This window comes from Mesoplodon bidens (genome assembly GCF_964165515.1).
Source record: "Mesoplodon bidens genome assembly, chromosome: 1".
NCBI classification, from domain to species: Eukaryota; Metazoa; Chordata; class Mammalia; order Artiodactyla; family Ziphiidae; genus Mesoplodon; species Mesoplodon bidens.
Genome location: NC_138176.1, coordinates 49,446,872 through 49,473,875, shown reverse-complemented (window position 1 = coordinate 49,473,875; position 27,004 = coordinate 49,446,872). Strand labels below are relative to the sequence as shown.

General features: G+C 48.8%; 1 protein-coding gene across 1 annotated transcript in view; it reads right to left on the bottom strand.

Moving 5' to 3' along the window:
* The window catches only part of FRMPD2 (FERM and PDZ domain containing 2), a 78,114-nt gene extending 53,815 nt beyond the window's left edge, over nt 1-24,299 (bottom strand). The window contains exons 1-11 of the mRNA XM_081233186.1: nt 24,041-24,299; nt 22,248-22,405; nt 18,095-18,160; nt 15,723-15,914; nt 13,769-13,901; nt 12,977-13,064; nt 11,107-11,233; nt 9,135-9,206; nt 6,867-7,041; nt 3,848-3,998; nt 3,074-3,212 (exon numbers count right to left, since the gene is read on the bottom strand). Of these exons, the coding sequence (XP_081089312.1) occupies nt 3,074-3,212; nt 3,848-3,998; nt 6,867-7,041; nt 9,135-9,206; nt 11,107-11,233; nt 12,977-13,064; nt 13,769-13,901; nt 15,723-15,914; nt 18,095-18,160; nt 22,248-22,405; nt 24,041-24,281 (1,542 nt within the window). The 5' untranslated portion in view covers nt 24,282-24,299. The remainder of the gene's footprint in view (nt 1-3,073; nt 3,213-3,847; nt 3,999-6,866; nt 7,042-9,134; nt 9,207-11,106; nt 11,234-12,976; nt 13,065-13,768; nt 13,902-15,722; nt 15,915-18,094; nt 18,161-22,247; nt 22,406-24,040) is intronic.
* Between the last annotated feature and the right edge of the window lie 2,705 nt (nt 24,300-27,004).

Sequence of the window (27,004 nt, the reverse complement as noted above, 5' to 3'; positions counted from 1 at the left end):
CATTTATTTCTATGTGATTTAGGTTAAAAAGAAAGATCAGAAGCAACTGGAACAATAATAATAGTAGTTATTACCACACACATGGTGCCTCTAGGTGATGCCCACCAGTGAGAGAACAAATAAGTAAACAAAGGTCCAGCCCTGCTGAGGCATACCACATGGCTATCCCAAAAGCTCATTAGGAAGGCCAGGGGAAGATATACCAAGGAGTGAGAAAGCAGAATGCAAATCGAATGTGGCAACATTTACAACTGCATAAAATCCCTGCGTGTGGTCAAAGGCTGGAAGAGAATGCACCCAGAGGAAAGTTGTTCTACTGTAATGATGTGATTAAGGAGATTTATTTTTGTACCAAATTGCCTTTGTCTCCCTTTTTAAAATGCAAATGTAATCATGTTACTTCCTGCTTAGAATTCATCAGTGGCTCCCAATATTTCACTACAGTGGTTTCTAAATCATGGGTTTTTTTTTTCAGGACCAGAACCATTTATCAAACAAAATATCCACCCCTTAGGAGGGCACACGTAGTTTCTCCTGGATCTGACTGGCAGTGCCACCCAGCCTCGCAGCCCGGTAGCTAAGGCTGCCATGAAATCCCTGCAGAGCTGGAAGGGCCAGCCTCCTCCTGCTGCCCACTCAGTGACCCAGACACAGGGAGGGGCTCTCCCCTCTGAGACCCCCTAATGCCCTTTGATGTGCCCACCACAGTGCCTGGCACATAGTGAAACAAGACCCTAGAAGTGAGTCCTGGCTGTGCTTTCACTAGCTTACCTAACCTCACAGAGGTGCAATTCTTCTATAATGCAGATAGAAATAACACCAGCTTTGCAGGGTTGACACGGGCTTAGATGATGCAAGCATGGAGGAGGCCCTCCATAAATTAGGGTTGAGCAAGTGGCTGCACAAATGAATGGGTATGTGTAATCTGCTGCCTTTATACACGCACACACACACACACACACACACACACACACACACACACACAGAAAGGGAAAAAGTCTGCCTTCGGAGGCCACACAGGGGCAGCAGAGAACATCTTGGAACCACACTGGTCCCCAGAGCAGCTGGAGAGGTTGAGGATAGGCAGGATCTGGGGAAGAAGCTGGAGGTAAAGGATGAGATTGGGCTGAGGTAGCAGCTAGGTGAGGCCAGTCAGAAACTGGGCAGGCCAAAGGCGCAGGCGGTCGCCAGAATTGGGCGCCTAGAGTCAGGTCTGGGCCACTGGATCCTCGGGGCAAGTGATCCCATAAGAAAAGTCTGGGCCTGCGTGTTTCCAACTGACTTCAGTGGACCTGGCCCACAGTTTCCACGAACTATCAGCCCTAGAGTTAGGGTCTCGGGTTAAACATCGTGTCTGAATCCATAGACTGAAAGTTAGTCTTTGTTTTGTTTCATAGCAGAGTACTCCTGATTCTGGGGTAGGGGAAGGGAAGCTTGCAAGCAGCAGTTGCTACATGCCGGGCCTCATACGTACGTCACCACCTTCCACCCCTACAGCAGCTTTGACCAACTACTATTTCCATTTTGCAGGTGAAAAAGCCGAGACTCAGAGAGACAGCGTGTCCAAAGCCACTTAGCTACTTAACAAAAGAGTCAGGGCTTGGACCTGGTTTCTGTCTGACCCCCAAACTCAGGCCCACTCCTTTGCTCCATAGAGCCTACTAAGGGCAGCCCAATGCTCTGCCCCTGGAGGCCGCCCTCCCTACCCCCCCAGTATGCAACCTGCCCGTCCAAATGAGCCGCACACAGGGCTGGACAAGAGGCTGCAGCTAGGATGGTGACTGATTCACTGGGGCACCCCTGGCTGACAGCACCATCCATGTGCCTGGGCCCCTCTCCTCCCAAGACCCCCCTCCCCCCCAAGTAGCAGTACAAGGGCAGGAGGGAGCTGGCCTAGGCATGGTTAGGACCCCAGCTCTGGGGACTGAGGAGACAGGAAGGAGCTCCCGTGTAAGCAGTGACAGGCCTGGAGGCTTGTCAAAGGGGCAGGGAGGGGTTCCGGGGGCCAGGCCAGCCCTGGGAGACTGCCCGCCCAGGCCAGGGGGAGGGTGGTGCCAGGAGGAGAAAGTGAAGTCTCAGTCCTTGTGGACTGAAGTGGGAGCAGGGAAGGGAGGGTCAGAAGGACAGGGTGTTGGGAACTGAGCTACATTTCCCTGACAAGCAAGCGGCTGACTCCCCTGATGGATGACTTTTATCCACAGTGTTATCCAGCCAGGAGCCTGTACTCCATTCGTCCATCCACTCCTTAGATCAATACTCTTGAGCAAACTGCCTGTGTTTGAGACACTGCTTTGGTGCTGGGGAAATGGCAGAACAAAACACACAAAACATTTACCCTCTGGTGGATTCCATTCTAATGGAGAGACCTACAGTAAGACCGATGAGGAAATGGATACACCATGCTGGGTGGTGAAAAATCCGAGGGGATGAAGAAGGACTTAGAAGGCTCCAGACATGGTGGCACCTTCTGAAAATTCGCTAGGAGGAAAGCAAGATGATATTGGTGTAGTCTGAAATGTATTTTTCAAACTGCAACCTGCAATCCATTAATGAGCTGTGAAATCAATCTTGTGGTTCATAGCCTGCATTTATAAATTAACTAGAATAGAATAGGAAATACCAATGTGTATCACATATAGAAAGGGTACATCTGATTTCCTAAACTTTTGCCTCTGTTCTGTTACATGGACACATGTGTACAGGTTGGGTGGTAATGTCTGTCATTTTTTTTATCAGGGGTTATGGCACAAACCATTTGAAAGCCAGTGATTGTAAGAACCCAGTAAATTAGTAGATTACTGTTTTTAGGCAAGACCTTAGATTAGAGCTACATTACAATGTATAAACTTGACCTGTTGATCTTTGTATCCCCCAGAGTCTAGCAAAGAACACTTGATGGTTGTTTGTTGGATGAATGGATGGATGAATGAATGGGGGGATGCAGTTTACCCCAATCTCAGCAGTTGATAGGTGCTAAAAACACAGGCTCAGTCTTCACATTTCTAACTGTTCCCCCCGTCCCATAATTGCTTCTCCAGTGACCCCACCCAAGGGACCCCAGTCTCTACCCCACCTCCTCTGGGTAACTGCCAAACTCAGCCTGCAGGGCGAGGACGCCCAGCTGCAGCAGCATCTCGTCATTGCAGTACAGCTTCTCCTCCAGGATGTCTCTCCGAAGCTGCAGGTAAAACTGGTGCCTTGTCCAACTGTGCCTGGGAAAGAGATGCAGGAATAAAGGTCACTGGAATGCTGAGGGCGAGGGAGACCACTAAAGCCCGGGAAGCAGAAAAAGGAGAGAAGATGAGATACAAGTCAATAGAACCCAGAGGGCAATGCCAGTAAGACAAAGGCGGTCTCCTTTATCCACACCATGCTTCCTGTTACTCATTGAGGTCTACTCTGTGCCAGTCATTTCCCACAACCATGGAGATGTTTGTTCCTGTGGTTCAAGTGAGAAAACTGACGTTCAGTTAGATGGTGCTTCTAGTAAGCAAAGGAATAGAGACAGTGATCCAACCCCAAACCGGTGACCCTTTCCTCAAACCCTCATCACTGGGCTGCTGGGAGGCGGGGCATGTTGGGGTCAGGGGAGAGAGAACTTGACCTTGACTGGCATGTTTGAAACAAAAGGGTAAGTTCTCATTTTGACCAGGGCCTGTCCCCAAACACTGACTTTTCCCCCTTATCTGTCATATTGGAATCCAATCAACAGAAGATCAGCCACAGTAACTGTTGTTATTTATACACACATTAGTTTGCCAAGCACTTGCCTACGCATTATCTCTAATGTCAGCCTGGATGTACATAAACACCTTGAGGAACAAACAAAGAAGTTTGCAGCACTCACTGGAGCAGCCCATAGTGACTGACAAAGAACTTTATTCTCAGAAAGAGCGTGAAGGTATCTGGGGAGCTTTTCTTCTGGGGCTGCTCACTCCAGCCTTCGGGGGCTATTTTGCACACCCTGGTTTCAGCGTCCAGGAAAAAGAACTCTTTGCCTGAAATGGAAGTAGAGAGTATTTAGAGGGAAAAGCAGTAGGTCAGGCACCACCCCTCAGACTCACAGCCCTGAGCTCTGCCCGGAGGGTCAGACAAGAGCCAATTGAGTACAGGAGAGAACAGGAAGCAAGTCATCTGCATAGCTAGTACCACAGGACCTTTGTGGGGTCCATGAGAGGCCAAGAACAGGGGACAAAGAGGAGAGTGTCAAGGAAGAGAAACTCAGCACCCAGAGGAGAAAATATGATTATTTATCTTAGAGAAGATATCACTTAACGTCTGCCTCCCAGTTTCCATCTTATGGAAATAAAATTAAAAAACAAAGAACTGAGTATTTATTCCATTTCTGCCATGGGCCAGGTGCATCAGCTGGACCATGCAAACATCTCTCCAGCCAGAGTGTTATGGACTGAATGTTTGTATCCCCCAAATTCATATACTGAAGCCCTACCCCCTGCAGGTGTGATGCTATTTGTAGGTGGGGCCTTTGGGAAGTAATTAGGTTTAGATAAGGTCATGAGGGTGGGACCCCCCCATGATAGGATTAGTGTAATAAGAAGAGGAAGAGACCAGAGCTGGCTCTCTCTGCTATGTGAGGACACAGTGAGGAGGTGGCCATCTGCAAGCCAAGAGGAGGGCCCTCACCAAGAACATGACCATTCTCGAAGCCTGATCTTGGATTTCCCATCCTCCAGCACTCTGAGAAATAAATGTCTGTTGTTTAAGCCACTCAGTCTACAGCATTTTGTTATAGCAGCCTGAGATGACTAAGACAGGGCATAAGTGGAGTCATCTTTGTCTTTTGACCTGAATGTTGCCGCCTTGAAAACTCCACCGACACAAGCTCAGGACTTCAACTGCAGTTAAGTTTGTCTTCTAGCACCTCTGGGAGGGAGGCTGAATCAGCTCCAGCCACTGGAGGCCCCACCTCTACCCCCGGCTCTCCTCAAGGCAAAGCTTGACCCTCACCACCCCTCCTGGGTGCCCTTGGCCACTCCCCCTGAACCCCTGCAGGTCTGCCCCAGCCCTGCTCTGCCCCATGCCCTTCTCCACACTCCACCCTCACCACGCAGCGTCCAGACCTCAGCCCTGGCTGCTGAACCCGACTCCCCACACTGACCCACCCTTCCCTTTGGGTCACGTCTTCCCAAGGGATGGGCAGGTCCCCATTACAGTTTGGCTGGCAGACCCTCCCAAATGGGTTTATGTCCAAACCCCTGACTGTCACTCTTGAGTGATTTACCCAGGAGGCCCCAGCTGAGTAGGTCTAGGATGTCCATGTGGAAGGGGTCCAGGGGTGGGCAGCTGACTGGGAGGGAAAGTAGGGGAGAAGCCTTAAGGTTTTTCTCCCAGAGCAAGCGCACTGGTTTTATTAAGGCTGCATGTTACAGATCAATAAAAATGTTTCCTTCAGGGTCTTCTATTCACGCTTAAAGACTGAGCAAACATCAACTGACAACATCGAAGCAGATAATGTTGCTCTTACTTGGGAGAGGGATTTTTCAGAGGTCTGCTGAGAACTATGAGAGGTAAGGTCCGCCCTCTACCCGCCATGGCATGCTGAGTGATCCTACCACAAGCTGATAAGTTTCTCCCACTGGGGATGGGAGACTAGAGGAACACGGAGATCATGACACCTAGCAAGGTGGGCTGGTGGAGCAGGGTTTAACCTGAAGGCCTATGTGATCCCAGCTCAGCCTGCTTCCCATCACTCCACACAGTGGTTAAAGAGCGTCCACTATCTTTGCAGTAGATGGAAATAAAGACTCCCTTTAACAAAAGGGCAGAGGTGGGAAGGTGTAAAAACCCTTTCCTTCTGGATCTTCAGAAGCGGTTCTTAACTTAGGCTCCTGGGGTGGGTGTGCTGATTTCCCATTAGTCCTGGATGATTACACGGACTCATTTTTATTTTTATTATGGTAAAATACACACAACATAAAATTGACCATCTTAACCACAGTGAAGTATATAGTTCAGGAGAATTAGGTACATTCACACCATTGTGCAACCCCATCACCACATCTGTCTCCAAAACTTTTTCATCTTGTAAAACTGCAGCTCTGTCTGTACCCATGAAGCAATAACTCCCATTTCCTCCTCCACCCAGACCCTGGCAACCACCGTTCTACTTTGTGTCCCTACGAATTTGACTGCTCTAGGTACCTTACGTAAGTGGAATCATACAATATCTGCCTTTTTGTAACTGGTTTACTTCACTCGGCATAATGTCCTCGAGGCTCATCTATGTTGTAGCCTCTGTGTGTCATCTAGCCATCTATGTGTCAGAATTCCCTTCCTCTTTAAGGCTGAATAATATTCCATTGTACGTATATACCACATTTTGCTAGTCTATTCATCTGTCAGTGGATACTTGCGTTGCTTCCATATTTTAGCTACTGTGAGTGGTGCTGCTATGAACATGGGAATACCAATATCTCTGAGAGATGCTGCTTTCAATTATTTGGGGTATGTATGTCAATGTGGAATTGCTGGATCATAGGGTAAATTTGTAATTTTTTGAGGAACTGCCATATTGTTTTCCATAGTGGCTGCACCATTTTGCATTCCCACCTAGACGAAAATGTTTCTCACATTTGCTTGTCTAACCTCAAGGCACTGAGATTGGTCAACCAGACCCAGCAAATCACAGAAGCTACAACGTCTTACAAGCATTGTTTCCTTACCATCCTCTGCACTTACTTGACAGTTTGCACATGAGGACTTGACATACTGACTAAGGTCTAGGTGTGCAAGGGGCAATGTCCCAGTCTTAAGCAGTTTTGTTAGAAGGAATAGCACTCAGGTACCTAGACACCGGGGTTACCTGAGGCACCGGCCCAGCCGTGGGCTACCTGAGAGCCACTTACCTTTCATGTAAGCCAAGCCAAAGTAGGTGAGCTCCACAAGGTTGGCAAAGGACGCAACAGCACTGAAGATGGCTCCCACTGTTGACGCGATGTCACATCTCACCTCCAGGCACTGCCCGTTCAGCAGCATTACACAGAGGGCCCGGAGAGCCAAATAGGACTTCCCTTTTTTGGTCTGAAAACCAGAATGGTATAAATTGTAACAACAACTACAAGACATAGAGTCTTTACCATGAGCTAGCTATTGTGCTAACCACTTTATATGTATTTTCTCATTTAACTGACAAACAACCCGAAGAGATAAGTACGTTTGTGATTCCTGTTCAACAGAGGAGAAGCAAGGCTCACAGACGGTAAGGGACTTGCCCAGAGTTGCAGTTAGTAAAAGGCAGAACCAGACTCAAATCCGTGCTCTCTGCCAGCCTCTGCAGGGGCCAGGAAGGCTGGGGAGCCACATGTAACAGATCTCTCCCTTGCAGAAATCCTGGCTGCCCCTTGAGCTCTGCTTCTCGAGAGGACTGCCCAGGACCACAGTGGTGAATCGTACACCCCCAGGAGTACTGGACAACCTGATACTGACCCCCAGGCCTTCACAGAGCACAGCAGAGAGAATTTGGGTGGGCACAGATCCAAGGAAGAGAGAGGGCTGGCGCTAAGGTGATTACTGTGAACCGAGAAATTGATCAGCAGAGCCGCATCCAAAGATGTGCCTTCTGTCCCTTCACCCTGCTCAGACAAATTCCAGATTCATCGGCCTCTGTAGCCCCACCCTAACCACTGTCGCCTGGGCTCAACTGCCCAGAACAGCTCATTATTCTGCCGCCACAAAGTCTTGTCTGCCTGAGTCTCTGCACATACTGCCCGCTGCCTGGAATGCTCTTCCTCTCCCTCCCCACATGGCAAATTCCTATGAGTTTCCCAGATCAGGCTCAAGACCTCTTGTCTGTGGCCTGAAGGGTCAAGTCACCCTCTCCCTTCTCTGCTCCCCCAATGCTTTCTGCTCAGGGGCCCAGCATCCCTAAGGACGGGGGCTGAGTATCCCCTGTGCCCCAAAGCCTAGACTGAGGCCTGGCCCAGACCTCCTCAGAATGTCCTCATTAAAAGACAGTCATGGATGGACACTACAGCTGGCTTTAGTGCCATTGAGACCATACCTGCCACCACACCATGACCTTCCTACACCCAGGGGCAGCCCCACACCCCAGGGTCCAGGGCAGGTCTGAGGACCCTGTGGGAGGGAGAGCTCTCCCATGATCCCAGGCAGGGCTGACCACATGGCACACTCTAAGCCACCCTGGTTCCTGCCCATCCTGCACACCTGTGTCCCCTGGGGCGGTTGTTTACCATATGTGCGCATGCTGGGGCGGGGAGGGTTTGGAAGGTGCTCTGAAGCACCCAGTGCTTCGGTTTAAGGCTCTGCAGTTGCCCTCTTGAAATTTGTAATAATTGTATCCTTGAATGTGTGTTTTCTAAGTGATGTCCCATTGGAGCACGCACAAGGAGCTTGGGTTCACAGTGATCCTGCCTCCCCACCTCTGGTAATGGGGTCTGGCTGCCAACTCCTCTGTACCCTGGTGCCCCAGGCCCCGTCCAGTCTCTGCCTCCCACTCCCTACCCTGCAACCTCTGCCACCTTCCACCCAGGGCAGCCCCCGGCTTATATATTCCACCATCCCTCCCCTCCTCCTCCCCGGGGGGGCTGGTTCAGGAAGGGTCTCAGTCAGGCATCTCAGAGCAGGCATGGCAATGGCTGTACCCACTCTGGGCCGACAACACCATAGCTCTTTCCTTGGGCCCCAGGAGGGACAAGCCTGTCACTCACCCCCAGTCCACGTCCGCCTGAGCTGGGGCAGCAGAGCCAAGGGAAGGGAAACTGGCTTTTCCTCCCCAGAAAACAGACAAATGCATAAATGCTAGAAAGCAAGCTCCACGTGAAAAGGACTCTGCTTTGTTCATATTGGAGATCTAGGGTCTGAAGTAGTGCCTGGTACCTACTAGCTGCTTCAAGAATATTTCCTGACTGAATGGGAAGAAGTCAGAGCTGGTCTGGAAGGACAATCAGGACTTCGTCAGAAGTCACAGAGCGTTCCTCTTAAAGGGGAAGAGGATGCTGAAGAAAGGACATGAAGTAGGAGTGTGACTTGGCAAGGGCTGGCAGGTGCCTGGAGGAGAGAGTGAGCCCCTCAGAGCTCAGTCAGCCTTGTGGCCTGCCCAGCTGCTCACTTCCCTCACCAACCTCCAGCCCCACCCAGTCTAACCCAGCAGTTACCACAATTGTTCCAGGCAGATACAAGATCACCGGGGCCTCTCCAGCCAGCAGGGCGAACTCCGGCCTGGAGAACTGAAGAAACACGCAGAGTCACTCACGGTAGAGGAGAGAAATCAAAGTCAAGTTCCAAGGAGCTGGACCCCCAGGTCCAGAACTGGGCTTCTCCCATGGCCTCACTTCCCCCTACCCACTAGCAGCACTCCCTTGCCCAGAGCCAGCAGCAAGCAGGTTTCAATGAAATGGGGCTCAACTGTGCTGAGGCCCTAGCTAGGCTGGGCATCTCAGAGCAGATGTCTTACAAGTGGGTGTGGTTTGGGTAATGTTCTAGCTCTTCAGTTAGGTGTCCACTTCATTCTCAGTGTCATAATTCATGCATGATCACATAGTCTTTTATATGTCTCAAAATAAATATATATTATATGCAACAAGATTTTTCGAAAACAAAAATACCTTTAGATTTAGATCCGATGAAACGTTTTTCCAGCTCTGGATACTGAATCAGTAGTGAGCATGAAGAGCTATTCTCAGTTTCACAATACTTCATGTTTGTAGCAGGAAGTGCTTTAATGCCACCATTATTTAGACCCAGCCATCTAAAATGGGCTGAGAATGTGCACCCTATGGGGTGCACGTTCTCAACTCATTTTGCAGGAAGTCAAGGCTCCAAGAGGTTAAGAAACTCACCCAAATCTAACACCAGTGAGTGATAAGATTGGGTGGGCCTTCTAATGTGTCCCCCATGGGTTCCTGGCAGGACTTCTGTCTCAAGAGGCCAAACATCCAGCCGGGGTGTCCCTCAGAAGCGCCTTTAGTGAGTGGTTATGAAGAAAAGCCAAAGAAGATGAACAAGGCCTCCCTGATGCCGGTCTGTCCCTCCCTCTCGAAGCTCATGAGGACCTGAGAGTGGCCTTGGAGGGCAGCAGGGGCTGGAGGGGAGTGTGGCACCAGGGCCACAGAGGAGAGGATGTCCTGAGGTTGCCCCGAGCTCAGCTCATCCCTAATTAGTTGAGCACATTAAGCAAATCTCTCTGCAACAGACAGACAGGCAGACAAGGCCTTCTGGGGGCATCTGGGTCTGATGTTCCCAAAGGGCTCCTGATGCTCAGACAGAAGACCTGGCAGGGACAGCCTCCTCCGTGAACAGCCTGTTTGGGAGGGGCTTGTCACAGATCAGGGGCACTGATCCCCATGGTCACTGTGGGCTTGTGTGGTTATTAAAACAGTTTTTCAGCTAATGTCAGTATCATGCATCGAGGAAGGGATGCTTTTTATCTAAACACTGGAAGTGGCTCTGACCGCTGGTGCCAGAGCTGTTTCTGGCAGAAGGCGTTATCCTGGGTCCACCCCTGATCACACCCTACAGCACAGGTGTAGCAAGCCAGCCCCTCAGCAGAGACCAGCCCACCTGCCAGGAGTCAGGGGTCCCCAGAGCCACGAGCAGGGGTCACCCAACATGGTCCCTCCTGTCGTCATGGACTTCCAGGCTGGGGCAGGCTGGCCTGCCTCCTCTTGAGCCTCGACTCCCCACACTCGTCCAACCCCTACTGCCCTATGTGCCAACCAACCTGGAGAATCTCTCTCCCTGACTGTCCCACCCATTCCTTTGCTCCCACGTGTCACCTGTTCAGAAGGCCCTTTCCAAGTACATTCAGCCTTGTCAGCTCTCTTATCACATCCCCTGTTCTGCCACCATCCACACCAACGGCTGTGGACTTCCTGAATGTGGGACCTGGCATCTTCAACCTGCTGTCCTACACAGAGGCTACAGCAAGGCCACTCAATAACATCTATTGCCCTGAATTTCAAAGTTCAGGATGATTTTAGTCCAGTTCTCTGTAAATCTCAGCCCAGGGAAGCTGCACCGCCCCGACCCCTGGCAGGACCCTGCCCATTTTCAGCTGCTGTGTCAGCCACACACGCCTCCTTGCTCACACCTCTCTTGGGAGTGTGCCCTTTGGTCCTCTCTGCTCACCTTTCCCTTTCTTTGCAGGAAACCCTTTCCAGAAGAAGCTGCTTGCCATGAGTTTTCTGGGAGAGCAGAACCAGAGCTGAGCCGTTGGCCTTCCTGAAGATCTGGGGGAACTTCAGCTGGAAGAACGCTGGCCAGCGGTCAGAGAAGGAGCAACAATTAACAGTGGAAACAGCTTCCATCTAGCAAAAGCCCACACACACGTGTACCCACTACTGCCCCTTCACCCCACGAGTTATATCTGCTTTGTCAATGAGGAAGCTGAGGCCTAGAGAAGTTAGGGCTGCAGAGCCACGGGGGTTGTTTTGAGGTACAAGGGTACAGTCCGTCTCTTCCTCACCCCACTTTGACCCTGCCTCTGCTCACTGTGCTCAGGACAGGCCGGGCCCGTGAGCCCAGGTCCTGAACACAGAACGATGGGGCTGCAGAGGGTTCTGACTTTCCTCCCTAGAATTCTATCCATTGTTCAAAATATTTCAACGATAAACACACATTGTTTATGGAATCAGAAAACGAAAAACAAAAAGAAAACGATTTTCATTGGGAAAATAGCAAATAGAGTTTTGTTTTGTTTATTTATTTTTGGCTGCATTGGGTCTTTGTTGCTGCACATGGGCTTTCTCTAGTTGCGGCGAGCAGGGGCTACTCCTCGTTGAGGCACACGGGCTTCTCATCACGGTGGCTTCTCTTGTTGCAGATCACGGGCTCTAGGCACGTGGGCTTCAGCAGTTGTGGCACGTGGGCTTAGTTGCTCCGCAACATGTGGGATCTTCCAGGACCATGGCTCAAACCCGTGTCCCCTGAATTGGCAGGTGGATTCTTAACCACTGTGCCACCAGGGAAATCCCACAAATAGAGTTTTAAATCAAGGAAAAAGCATTTTGAGGTGAACTCTGCAGCCTCCTGCCAAGGCCCCAGCTGTGTATTTGACATCAAGCTGGCTACAGCCCTTGGCGGATCCGTGGAGGGACAATGAATCAAGATGTATATAAATAAAGTTTCAAAATGCATATGTTCCAGGTCCAGGAAGATATGGGCCCATATGGGTTTCAAGCAGGTTTGTTAGACTGATTTTGAAAATAGCCACAATTCTTCTCCCTAATCCATGCCCTTAACCATGGGACTTTGAACCCCCTCCCATCAGGAGGTGGAGTCTGTTTCCCACTCCTTGAATTTGGGCTGACTTATAGCTTTCTTTGGCCGATAGAATGAGGTGGAAGTAGTGAGGGCTAGGGCTAGTTCTGGAGGTTCTGTGGAGATACCTCTCTCTCTCTCTCTCCCTCCCTCCCTCCTCCCTTTTCTCCTCCCTTCTTTCCCTCTCTTGACCTCAACTCTGCCATTGTCATGAGGACAATCCCAGGCTAGCTAGCCTGTGGTGAAGAGCCAGGGCTTGCCTAGAAAACAGCCAGCCATCCCCCAGAAGCGAAGCTGCCCAGATGAGGTGCAGCTGATCACAGATGCACAAGAGTACCCTGCAGAGTCCAGAAGAACCTCCCAGCTGAGCACAGCCTAAATTCCTAACTCACAGAATCAAAAGCTAAATAAATCATTGTTTTTAGTCACTGTGTTTTGTAGCTGTTTGTTACGCAGCCTCATGTGACATAGATAATCACAACAACAACAGAAGCATGTTATTCCATAACTGAGTCTGAACTTGGTTCCCAGAGGAGACAGAATGCCCTGACACCATAGCTGCCGTCAGGCCCCTCATCACCTTGGCTTCATATCTGCTTAAATGTGGCTTTTTCACCTGCCAATGCAATAGGGTCAGCTTTTTCCGGAAAAGCAACAGACTTCTCAATGATCAGAAGAAAGAAGCAGGGTACAGCAGGTCCCACACCAAGTTCACAGCCCCGTACACCTTGCTGCTTACCTGTTCACAGAGAGGCTGCAGCCGCTGTGTGCTGAGGCACTCAGTCTGGGCTCCAGGGAGTTCTGAGTCTCTGTGCTTCTCTCTGAAGCTAACCAAAGAGCATGGTGGAGAGCGTGAACAGAGGCAAAGAGCATGGCTTTCTTGAATTAAGCAACCTAGGGTGTGGATATCAGCATCACGACTTACTAGCTGTGTGCCGTTGACAAAGTTACTTGACCTTTCTGAGTCTTTTTCCTCATGTGAAAAATGGAAATGGAAATAACAGTTACAGAGGGTTGGGGGAGTTTTTAGGAGGAAAGATGAAGCTTAACAACAAAGAGAACCTTATTTTATGGACAACAAACAGTAAATTAATTTTTTTTAATCTCAAATTGAAAAGCAGAGAACGGTGGAAGATTTGAAGATTGGTCTAAAGGCCATTCTTCTCACACACCTAGAGCAACAACAAAAACACTCTTTCACAAATTGCTTTTTCTTTCACTCCACCTAGAAATCCATTAAAGGGAAATTTTTCTTTCATGTCATTTGTTTAAATTTGTTTTTATCAATTTTAAAAAAGAGTTTATGTTGGATATAAATAACTCTGCTAAATTACATCTCCGAATGAAGTTTTCCTCAGGACACAGGCGAGTCCTAAGCTCAGCCCCTTCTCTTCAGGGGCCTCCTGGAAGAGTGGGGTTTGCGCGGGGTTTCTCTGCCTCCACAGCATGGACATCAGGCCCACAGGGGCCAGGAAACAACAGAGTGGGTACCATCAGCCCACCCAGGGAATGCTCAGGGCACCATACCCACCTCTGCAGGGATGCAGACACCCCGGGGCCCTCGCTGCCCGGCTCTCACAGCTGGCCTGCTGCAGCCTGTTCCTGAGCAGGTAGCTTCTGTCCTGCTGCCCGGACGAGCTTTCCTCCACCGCCCTCCTCTCCACCTGAAGGTCAAGTGCATCACACATCCGCATCCCAAGGTCGAGAGGGGACATTTACACAGACACATACAACCTGGCTATCAGTTTGAGTCAGCGTGGAAGGGTCTGTCCTGCACAGTGGGAGCCCAACAGTGAGCACATAGCAACCAAAGCAACGTCTGTGTGCACCAGCCACACAGCCTAGAGGTGGTTCACTCACCCCCACCCCCCAACACCTGCATACTCATGCACATCTGTGCCTTCGCTCACACGCCCCCACCACAGGCCAGGGTCTCCCTGATGATCTCTCCTGTGCTTCCAAGGCCCAGAGCTACATCGTCTCTACTTCCAACCCTCTCCACCTCTGCCCTCTCCATATCTGCAGATAGGAATGTCCTCTCATCACCTACCCTCGTCACTTTACTCACATCCGCCTCTATTCCACCACATTACAGCAAGTGTGCTTGCTTGTCTCTCTCCCACAACCTCACTGTGTGCTTAACGCACCCCTGTAGCTTACTGAGTTCAGTGCCCCAGTGAGGGTCGAATAAGCGGTGGAAATCACTTCACAGGCCCCTGATCGAAATCACTTTATGATTTCCCGATGGCAATGCTGCAGATCATCACAATGTCCATCAGGGGACAACGACATATCAATGGATGGTAGGCTCTAGTGTCTTTCGAATACATGGACCTCCTCCGTCCCCACCAAATCCTCTGGCTCAATGAACAGGAGTGACATGTTTACACAAGAGAGAAGGGGTCCAAGAAGGAGGACAGGATGGGAGAGGCATTTTCTTTTATTTTTTTTTCTTTTTCTTTCTTTTTCTTTTTTTTGGCCACCTGCACAGCTTTCCGGATCTTAGTTCCCCGACCAGAGATCGAACCTGTGCCCCCTGCAGTGGAAGCACAGAGTCCTAACCCCTGGACCGCTAGGGAATTCCTGGGAGAGGCCTTTTCTGATTGACTGTGGGCAGCATCTCCACAGCCATCCCCTCCTCTCCATCCACATGGCCCCTATCTCAATTCTCCAACACGCCCCTGGACAAGCGCAGTGCTGCCCAGCGAACACCTCACTTGCCTCACCCAAGTCCCAGCTCTGTCCTGGCCTCAAGGGGGACCAAGGCTGGTGCAATTCCTGCTCTGGCGCTCCCTGTGGAATCAGGTTGAGGCTGTCTCCTCCTGAGACCACCTCCTTACTCGGCTTGTCCCCCATCCTTCCATCACTCCCTCTCCTAGGAGTACTTCCCCAATAACTAACTTGCACAAGAATGCCCATCTCTTGCTTTGCTTCAAGGAAACCCAGCCTAAGCCAAATGCTCACTATGTGCCGGACCCCTTGCTAGGCACTGGCGAGTGCACAGGGCAGCAAGCAGCACCGTGTGACAAGCACAGCAAGGGGACCCTCTGCAGGTACAAGATGGCAGAGGGGAGGGAGCGGCCAGGGACGATGTAGGCAAAGTCAGGGAAGGCTTCTCATGCAAGGCCTAGAGTTGAATTTTGATAAGCTAACTCATGGGTCATAAACATGACTGTTTTTATGAAAAGAGGCTCTTTCAAAGATCTCAAGGGTCTTAGCCACATTAGAAATCTAGGCTCGCTCAAAGGTCTTCACCAGCACTGCCCAATAGAACTGCAGTAACAGGAATGTTCTAGATCTGACCCGTCCAGTATGGTCCTCGCCAGCTACAAGGGGCTACTGAGCACTTAAGTGTGGTCGGTGTGACTGAGGAATTGAATGTTTTATTTCCTTTCAATGAACTATGACTTAGCTCATTTGAACTTCAACAGCCACATGTGGCTAGCGAGTGGCCCCTGGCTTGGAAAGCGTAGATCTACACTGACCTCGGAGATGGTGCCCAGAACCAAGCCGACCAGCTGTCTGACACGGAGACTGGCAGAGGCTGGGTGGACAGCCACTTCTTCCCAATGAATCCGACAAGCTTCCAGGATGGACTGCAGCGGTAGCCGCCTGCCAGGCTGGTCTTCGCACATGGTCAGCAGAATGGAGTGCAGGGCCTCGCAGAGCTGCAGGGGCTGGAGAGTGGGGCAGCCACGTGAGAAGCCTCCAGAGCCGCAGCCCCTGAGGCCAGTGCCTTGTCAGGTGTGCCATGGAGACAACTAAGAATGGATGTTCTCATTAACTAGACAGATGCTCACTCCTTCTGGGAAGTTTAGGGAGGCTAAACAGACTGAGGCCTGTTTATCACTGAGGCCACAAAATGTGGAGCAATTATCTCTGCACCAGCTGTGTGTAGTTTGCTGCTTTCTAATCTGGAACGTCCTTCGGGGCGCAGGGAGCCCAAACACATCCTTGAAATGCCTACGAAAAATAGGTGCTTGACAAAATGGATTTCTGCCTATGCCAAGCACCCAGATCAAACCAGGTCAGCCTTTAACTCACATCCACCTGGCCAGCTTGACATTTTCTCTAATTATTTAGGTGGCTCTCACTGGGCCTTTCCGCTAGAGTGTGAGCTCCAGGACCACAGGGACTGTGGCTTTTTCACTTTGGAATCTCCAGTGGCCAGCGTAAGGTCAATAATCATTGATTGAACTTTATGTCACATGTACACATCAAGCAAAAGAAAAAATAGTTATTTTATTAAACACTTCCCTCATGTGTTTGAATGACCATAATTTATATGGGGAAGGTCTCAAATTCATACTCACTCTCAGTTGTTTTCTCACCCTCACCCATACTGTAAGTTATTTTCCAGATGAAGACTGCACTACCATCTCCTGCCACGGAGCATGAGTTGTGAATGCCTAACTTCACGTGTAACCAGGCTACTGAGTCCCACACTCATATAGCACATCAGAGGACCTCTTACATGCCAGGACTGCGTGGCTACTTGCAGTATAAGGTGGGAGACAGTCCCAGCCTTTAAGAGGTGTAAAGTCTAATGAGGAAGATGGTCACTTAAAGAGACAAGGAAAGTACAGGGTGATAAGGGCTTTGGTCTCAGAAACATAAGACATGGTCATAACACAGAGGAAGTGGCCTAACCCAGGCTGGGGAGAGAGGAGGGAGCTGGGGAAAGAACTTGAACTAAATCTCAAAAAGTACACTGGGGCTGGCCAGGAGTAAGGCTGGGAGGGAGCCGCAGACAGAGGGAGCAGTGTGGGCAAATGTTGGCATGTGTCTAGAAGGAAGGAGGCTATGGGCAGGACCAGGCCCAGGGCAAAAGGACAATGCAGGGCCCCTTGGTCAAAATTGCTGAGAACTTTAATGCAGAGCACTGAATAAAGTGGGGGGCCCTTTTAAGTGCAGGGCCCTGTGCTATTACACAGGCCACACGCCCACTAAGCCAGCCCTGATTATGGCAGAGTATCAGAGAGGAACCAGGGTCACAGGTAGGAACCAATTCTGGGCTCCAGGTATGCTCTGCTGAGAAGTGGAATGCAACCCCGTGGGGAGTGGGGAGCTGTGAAAGATTCCGCAGGAGAGGGACATGGGCAAGCCCCTTTTCAGAAGGAGCGCCGGAAACACTGGGCTGTTTAATTGGAGAGGGCAAGGGTGAGATGGAAGGAAGGAAGGAAGGAGGTTAGGAAGGAAGGAAAGGGGGGGAGGGAGGAAAGAAATAAGGCAAACAGGCTGGACAGAGTTCTCCAGTGTATGTTCTTGTTACACTGGTTTCCACGGAATTCTTATAGTGTCAGATGAAAATTTATGCATACACACAAACACACACATACGCATCCTGTAGTCAAAAATTTTGTAAAATGCTATGATAAAATTTAAAAGTTCCTGTGCTTTAAGCCTTCTCAGAGCCTTTAATAAACTACTCTGACAAGTCTTCAAGAAGAAGACATCATAGGGACATTTTCCCAGATCAATTGAGCACAGAACCCTTTTTCATGGAAGCATCTCACTTCAGGAAGGGCTGCTTTAAAGCCTTTTTTATAAATTGGTATCTTCAGTATCTATAAAATCCTCTAGCTTCCTACTTCCTCTGGACTGGAGTGGCAAATAAGGTCTTATCTTGCTTGCCAATCCCAAATTGTGTCTGCCTGGAGTGCCAAGTTGAGTAGGATTCTGAGGTTCTTTCTCTATGCAGCAGGAGCAGCTCTTTAATCGATTGGTAATCCTTCCTAGAACCTAGGAGTACAGAGTGGTGGCACATAGCTCAACAGATGTGGTCCCTGCCCTGGGAAAAAACTAAATAAATCCAAAGACATGACCTGGCAAGACTTTGAATATCTTGTTCACAGACCTGATTTGGTGGAATGTGAAACCCTGCTGACCAGTAGAGGGTCATTCCCAAAGAATAGACGTGCATCTGCCCAAGAGAAAAAGCACATGATTAGATTTGTCACCTCTGTTATTCCATGGTCCTGTAAACAAGATACAATTCATTTCCACATGTGGCAGACACTGTTGGCTGGCTAGCCGAACAACCATTTGCAACTCCCTTAAACTTTGCTACATCCTACTCTAGAGGCTGAAAGTCTCAGTGACCATGACACTCAATTTTTGTGAAAGATGTGAAGTAAGTCTGTTAGGGGGCTTCTGAAAAAGTTTGTTCTTTACTGTCAACAGGAACACATGTGGCTGGTCCCATCCTTTCCCCCCTGTTTCTGTCTTGAACACTGATGTGATACATGGAATCATGGCAGCCATCTTATGACCATGAGGCAATAAGCATAAAGACAAAAAGTGAACAGCTAAGGAGGATAGATTGGAAATATACAGCCTAGATCCTTGATGACATTTACCAAGCTTCTGATCAATCTCTTGACTTCTTGTTACATAAATAACTATATGTATGGTTCCAGCAGCTGTATTTTAGGCTTTCTGTTTCTTGTAGCCAAAACTGTCTCTACATGACACACTATGGTTCAGCCTGATTAAAAATCATCATATGTTGTCAGAAAGCAACATCATGTAACAGAAGAGCATTATCTGAGTTCCCTGAGCCTCAGTTTCATCATATTTAAAGTGAATATTCTGCCTGAAAACTTCTGAGGATTGCGTAAAGAGGACCTGGACACGGTAATAATAATATTCATTATTGTTTTGATTATTATTAGTCAGACAGCACTTATAACAGACTAAGCCTTTCTCTAAGTCTTTTACTTATATTAATTTATTTAGTCCTCACCACCATCCTGTGAAGTATGTATTTAATTGTCCTCATTTCACAGAGGAGGAAACTAAAGCAAAGACAAGTTAGGGAACTTGCCCAAATAAGACCTAAAGCCTAAACTTGAACCCAAGCACCAGAGCCCCTGCCTTGAGCCACTTGGCTTTGTCACCTCTGGATCATACTAAATCCTCAATAAATGTTTATTATTATTATTACATTACTATTATTATTAGGCTTCTATTATAACTGACAAGGTGCATTTCCCTTAAGATTTTTCTCTTCATGAAATGATTACTGGGACTTTGAAAGGGAGACGTTGAATTCACAAAGCATGATATGTAAAAATGTATCGTTACTTGAGCAATCTACTGAGTTTAATGCAAGTGGGTTTTGTTTTGGTTTTTACATTTTTAGGTCAAGGGCATGTGTCCAATTCACATGTACCAATTAGTCCTCTTCTTGGTCCGAAACTGTACACCTAAACCAGCTAACCACTCCTCTGATAAAAGGCTAGACACCTGCAGGGAAGTTCACCAGCTGCACCCTCATTTCCAGAGAACTGACCCTGAGAATGGCTACCTGAGCACTGCCAGAGGCACCGTCCACACCTGGGAACTCACCTGGATTCCAAGGGCTTTATCTTAAAGTGTCCCAGCGCAGGGCCTAAGGCTGCAATGACAACAGGCCTCATCCCAAATCCCAAATACAGCCCACTGGTAGTTGTTGCCTTGGAGAAGGGTGGTGAGAAGGATTCTGAAGGCAACTCCTGGCTCAGTGTACAAGAACATCATGATAGATTGGTAATGTCTGCCACGATCCCGGGATGGGGTGATGGTGGCATAAGTGCCTTGTAGTTAGAGACCTGCTCACACCTTCCACCTGCACCTAGAACTAACACTCCAAGCAGTGGGGGGAAATATCTCAGTGTGCTGGGTAGAGCTGAATGTTGCCCTGAGGAGAGGGGTCAGAGTACATCCTCTTAACCTCAGAAAGGGCCCAGGGCTATGGGAGGATTCTGAGCACAGCCTCTCTTGAGACTACTTTCCTGATTGTCTACCCCACCTCCCACAGGACCCAAGCCAAACTGGATGAAGACAGGAGACCCTGATGAATGGAGGAGAACAGCAGTTAACAGAACTGCGTGGTAGGGATGCTGTAAGAGAGAGAATGGCCAGGTAACCTTGCATCCTGGCCTAACAAATAAGGTTGAAGGCCAGTGGTTTCTTCTACTTAAGCCACACTCCCATATGCCATGCCTAGGGAATTAAACCACCAACAAAATTGCTGTTTGGTCCATTAAGAACTCAGTCCCTGCCCACATTGACCCTCTCCCAGCTCAAACTCACCCTTTCCTTCCTGGCTCAGATTCTCAGCAACACACTTCCCTAGTTCTTAGCTCAGCCTATTCCTTGAGCCTTGGAACTCTGGCAACCCTCCCTCCTCTCCATGGAGGAACATGTGCAGAGGGAGAAGGATGTTCTTCTCCAGCTTGGCTCAGCTCCAGGATGGTCTGAGCAAAGGAGTGACTAGATCTTCAGAAGACACTCAGCAGAGGCCAAGCTGCAGTCAGGAGGGTGATGTCTGTCCCTCACCAGTGAGTGTTGGGAAGGATGGGGAAGGACCCCAGGAGCACTCAAGGCCTGTCTTAGCTCAGGTCCTGGAGAAAGCAGAGCCTGAAGCAAGGATTCAGTGTGACATTTCATTCAGGAGCAGTAAGCCCAGGGCAATGAGGGTGAGGAGAAAAGGGGGAGGGAGGCAAGGACAGATGTGATGTGTGGGGTCACTATGCTGGTCACTTCCTTGTAACAAGCGACAAAGCACAGCAGGAAGCACAGCACACTAAGCCTTGGCACTCAGAACTTCTCTGGAAGGCTAGCAAGACTTTCCTAAAAGCAGTTCATGAAGAAAGGAAGAAGGGAGAATTTATCTTCTCCTTCCCCTCCCATCTCCCACTTCCCATTGGTGGAGTTTCACTCCATAGGAAACTAGCTCCCCTACACTTTCAGGTTTCATCAGCAGGCCCCTCTAGTGTTTGCTCAGAAAGTCAGATCCCACGGCTCAGGATGTGTCTGTCATCTTAGCTGAGTTCAGAGTGTAGGAGGCAACTTGGTGTGGGTGGAGCATCACCCAAGAGACCCAAATAGGGGCAATCTGAGAGGCACTCAAGTCTGTGTCCAACACAGGAGTCCAGGGATTCACCCCTGGAATCTGGCAGTGTAGGAAAGGGTTCAGGGGCCTGGAGTGCTGGGGCAACTGCCAGTGGGGTGACAGAGCCCAGGCCACTGCAAAGGTGATTCTCATATTTTCGCTGTGGTGATCTGATTTGGAGACAAACCAGTCAGACATGGGCCCAAACTAGACAAACCTGGAAGCCACTGAGGTCCTATTCTCCAAGCGCAAAGGAAAAGCAGCTCCCATTCCAGGATGCCTCCTGAGAGGAGCGGAAATTCCAGATTTGTCCTTTTCCAATGAAAGGGAAAGGAACAGAACTCAATGATTAAACACACACTATGCCCTGCCCAGCACTGTGTGCCTGCCTGACATCATTCTTTCCTTAGAAATGCTTCTTTTTAAATTGAAGATCATGTTTAATTAGAACTTTTTACTATTCAGAAGTAAAACACATCCATGGAAAAACAAAACTCACCACTGATGTTGCCATCCAGAAATAATCACTCGAGACATATATTTTTAGAACTCTGGGCATGTGTATGTGCGTGTGCGTGTATGTGTACACAACTAGGATCACGTTGTACATGTATATATTTAATTTCTTTTCAGGTCATTAAGTTTCTACAGCTTAATTTTAATGCTGTCTTGTTTCATGTTTACTCTCACTGGAGATTTAGCTTGTTTCCAGGTTGTCACTAATGTCAACAACACAGCAATAAACATCACTGCAGCCAAATCAATCTTTACTCATGCCTTGGGATACATTCCAGTTGAGGACTTGTTGGGCTCTTTTTACCGTTTTGTTACATGCTGCTGGACTGTTTATCTACAATTTTTCCAGAATTTCTTTTTGAGTATTTCTAATAAGCTTATTTATTAGGTCATATTAACCCCACTTTACAGACATAGATCTTGGAGCTCAGAGAAGTTGACTTGTCCTCATCTAAGAGCTAATAAATTACTGGCAAGAAAGCCTGGGAATAAAATTCTTTAACTCCATTCTGCTTCAGTGTTCCTCGGGGCTGAGCTGGGAGCTGGGGATGACCTAGGACCAGGCGTTTCCCAGAGGACAGGCCCAGAGGTGCTGCAGAGACACCACGTGCCTTACCTGAGATGCATCAGGCTGCTCGTCATCACTCTGTCCCGGTAGCAGTTCAGGGGCCTTGAAAGGAGCCGCTTCTATATGAGAAACATGGTCTTGGAAGGAGAGACTTCCAGTCGTAGAAAGCAAGACTGACCAGGGGCAGACCACATAGTCCGAGGAATCTGAAACCAAGGCAGTGATGCGGGTGTAGAGATAGGGCTGCCATCTGGAGGGCCATCTGTGGGACTGTGCCCGGCAGGTGCCTTGCAAACCCCCCTCTGGGATGAACTGTGAGCAAGACCCGGGGAAACATGTAGTGGAAGGAATTCAACCCTGTCGTGTGCAGGCATAGGAGCATGTGTCATGAAAGGTGGCTGCAGCGGTAGCTGGGAAACTAGCAGCTGCATCCAAATTCACAGGTGGCCCAAGAGTCTCAAGGTAAAAGATAAAGAGAGATCAGATCCACCTGGAAATTAGCACAAGTCTGAGTTCTCTGGAGCCAATTCAGGGACCAAGATAGCCGGTCTTCTGGATGTACTATAGCTGTTCATCAGAACCTCCAGGGAGAGGGAGAGGGAGTGAAGATCAGGAAGAAGATGCAGCTGAAGGGACAGGTGCACATCCTCCCTTCATCTCCCCACGCGGGGACCCTCACCCTGACTGCGCATGTGTCATCTCCCGCATGGGGAACCTCCACGGCTGGCTGGCAGTCCCCAAGCACGTGTGACTTCGGAGCTGACATCTGGGTGTGGGCACTCAGTGTTTGTTCCAGTTATGAATTTAATGCCTCGAATCTCCAAATGCGTCTTTCAAGACCTGCTCCCTCCCTTAAGCATCTTTTACGGCGAGCGTGATGTGCAGTTTTCTCAGTAGAGGGCGCTGGAAAGACATTGCGGGAGGCGGGCTCTCCTGCTGTTTCAAGGGGGCCGGGGGAGCGGTCACCGGTTTGTGCTTAAGAGTGACGCTCTGCTCCTATGCACGTCCCTGGGCCACCCCTCGGGCCGACCTTGTCAAGTGATCATCTTCTCGCGAGACCCGGTCTACACAGACTCGTTGGGCTCCAGGCCTCCTGCCGGCACTAGGTCCCGGGGCTGTGGCTCACCTGCTCCCAACCCCACCCAGAGGGTCACCTGTAGGCAAGTGCCTGTGCCTAGCTTGTCAGGTGACTGCAGAGGGCTATGGCCAGGCAAAGCAGAGAAATTTGCCATCATCGTGGGCTGCAAGCACAGCTCCTCCAGCCGATCTGAACCCCAACCTGCGGAAGGGGCTTCCCTTCCAATTTTGTCCCTCACTGGGTACTGCCCTCAATCCTAGGGGGCCATGTCGAGTTTTCTTATATCTGACAGTTACTTTTCTATCGGAGTTATAAATAATTCTTTATATTAACCTCCCCTGTTTAGACCACTGAGTGTGTGGGTTCTGTCCCCTGATGGGACACTAGCTGTTGCAGCATCTTGCAGGGGACCATTTTGCCGGTGCCAGCCATCCTGATAGCTGCCCCCTGCCTCTGATTCTACCCAGACTGCCCAGGTGTTGGGAGAGGCCCACAGAGCTGCAGCCACTCTCTCCCTAGACACCATGCCCAGAAAAGTTGCAATACCAAGGCAAAGAACTTTCTTCCAACTCTGCGGCATGCCATGGGTCCAAGAGACAGAGCTGCCCTCCCAGAGCAGCTCCATGGGTGGGTGTCCTTTGCCTACTCATTCTAATACCTCGGACGGATGACAGATCAATAAGCAGCACCCAGAAATGTGTTTGCTTGGGAAGCTTCACATTCAGCTCCCTGTGACTCAGCTGCCCCAGTCACACGCTCTTACCACCACGGAGGTCTTCCAGGAGCCGCTCAGCAGCCAGGGACAAGAGGGACCAGATCTCCTCTTCAGACAGAGCTTCGCCCCGGACCTGCAGGGCACTGGCCAGAGTCACAGAGGCCGGGCTCATGCCTGCAAAGACACACGTGTGGCAGAGCCCTTGCAGTGTCCGGGAGCATGTCTGGACCAGCACTGGCCATGCCAGCCCATGCATGGTCCAGCCCCCTCTGCAGCACACCGTCCCCATGTTTTATCGCTTGCGTCCCCAGGGCTGGGTGCAGGGCCAGGCATACAGGAGAAGCTAAAGAAATGTTCATTGGTGGCTGGCTGGGTTCGGCTGGTTCTCAGTGAAAGAGCACATAAATAAATAAACTCCCAGTTAAGTGTTAAGTCAATAAATGAACGGATGAACAAACCAACCATGAGAATGGTTCCCTCTGAGCCGGGCATGTGCCGTCACAGAGAGCTTCCTTGTCTGGGGAATGTCTCTCGCCTGCTGCCCTCTCTGTCTGGGAAAGTGGGTAAACAACCTTTTTTGCCTCCCAGACATGATTCATGTCTTTTCCTCTCTGGCTGCCACAAGCAGAGTTGGATTTGGTGCCAGAACCAGCCCTGTCTCTAATGATCACCAACACCTGCCTGAAGGGCAAGAATCAGTAGAAGGAATAGTAAGCCCTGTGTTTTGAAAAGGTGCAGACTCATAGGAAAGCAAGGGACTGATCTGCTGGAGAAGGAGGTGAGAAAGGCTGGTCTTCTCTTCCCTCTCTTCTTAGAAGCTCTCTTTAAACGAAAGCTGACGTTTAAATGTCTGTCCCCCTGACAAAGCTGCCACCCACTAATCTCCAGCCTGGAGAGCCCCAGGTGCAGTGGCAGCAGGAAGAGGCCAGACAGGCTTTTCCTAATCCATTTGCGTCACTGATCTTTTCTATAGCCGGAGCTCCGAGGGCGGGTGTGCTGAGCTGGGGGCAGGGTGGGGAGCACATTATGGCCCAGCCATCCCTCCATCCAACATGCTAATCCAAGCTCTCCACTCGCCAGCTGCTCAGCTCCCTCCACGCACCTCCAAGACCAGCCTCCTGCAGCCTGATTCCCAGGAGAAAGAGCCTGGCTTTTCCATCTGTCCCCTGAGGGTGAGAAGGGCACTGCAGCAGAACCTAGACACTTTCTGTATGTGATATTATTTACCACAAGGTGTCTGTGAAGAGGGACTGTTGATCCCATTTACAGGCAGGAAAGCAGTCCAAGGGAACCCAGGTAAACAATAATGGAATCAAAGCTGTAATCCAGGCCCTCACTTGTCTTTCTTTTCTTTTTTCTTCCTCCTACTTCTTCTTTCAAACTTTTCTTGAGACTTATGGACTAGGCATTCTCATTCTGCCACATTTTTCTAAATCTTTATAACCACAATGAAACACTGCCTAGTAAAGAAAAAACAATGGGACAAGATTATGATTCTCAAATAGGAAATGAAATCTCTGAATCTCAAAATGAAGTATCTCTCAAAAAATATGAAATGTGATTTTTTCTAGCTATTTTATGACTAGAAAAAATTGCATTAAATGTATAGAAAGGCTGGAGTAGTTAGTTAATACCATCATTTCAATATAGTAATTGAATAGAAGAAGGACAGCCTTTTCAACAAATAGTACTGGATCCATCATGAAAAAAACTCACACCTTATACAAAAATTACCTTAAAATGGATTATAGATTAATGTACATCATAAAACTGTACGTTTTTAGAAAAAATAAGAGATAATATTTGGATCTAGGACTAGGCAATTGGTCTTAGACTTGACACCAAAAACACATGCCATAGAAGAAAAAATTGTTAAATTGGACCTCTTCAAAATTAAAAACTTTTGCTCTCAGAAAGATGCTGTTAAGAGAATGAAAAGACAAGCTAGAGACTGGGAGGATATATCTGAACATGTGTGAGGTGGTTAATGTTGCCATGTCTGCTTCTTCAGTAGATATTTCCTGTGTCAACTCTTAATATCAACTCTTGAGCAGAAGAACAATATTTGCCCATCACAGGCTTTTGTGCAGGGTTTTAAAATGAAGAGACTGAAACTGGGGACTTGGTGATTATTAAGCATAATGTAGTCAACACTTTCCAACACATGCTAATAGGAGGAACAAAATGTATACACTGTATATATTCACATTTTCAATTTACCAAGCAGAGGGAAATGAAAATATGCACAATATGTAAAAGGGAGTAGGACAGTGCCTAGCACAAAATAAATATATATAAGTATTAACTTTTATGATTAATATTGGACAGCACTGACCTAGTCTTCATAGAGAATTATTATACTGTACTGAAATATTACAGAAGTTATTATAGTTATAGATGGTCTTAGGTCCTAAAAGTTCTATATTTAACAAACTAACATATTAAATTTTTCTTATTTAATAGCCAGCTAAGAGGGTTTAGGCTTGGTTGAATGAGAGTTCTGCTCCTATTTTAATTTTGGAATGTAAATGTACTTACCATCCTGCTTGAAAATAAATTTGACTGCACTAGAAATTTGCCCTGAAAATTTATATATTGTGCCTCCTGTAGAAGGGACACAACACCAGCTATAGTCTTACAAAGGGATTAAACCTGAGTCATATCAAGTCTCTGTATCTAGCTGCCATTTTATGACCTTTAAAGGGTAAAGAATATATTGAACTACACAGAGAGTATGCCATTGAGAAATCCAAACTTGGGAAACTCTGCAAGTCAAACAGCCTAAGTTCTTCAGCAAATAAATTATTTAAAAAAGAAGAAAGGAAGGAAGGAAAGAAAGAAGGAAGGGAGGGAGGGAGGGAGGAAGGGAAGAAGGGAGGGAGGGAGGAAGGAAGGGAGGGAGGGAGGAAGAGAGGAAGAAAGGAAGAAAGAAGGAAAGAAAGAAAGAAAGGAAAGAAAAAAGAAAGAAAGAAAGAAAGAAGAGGGGGGAAAGAGGAAGAAAGGAGTGAAGGA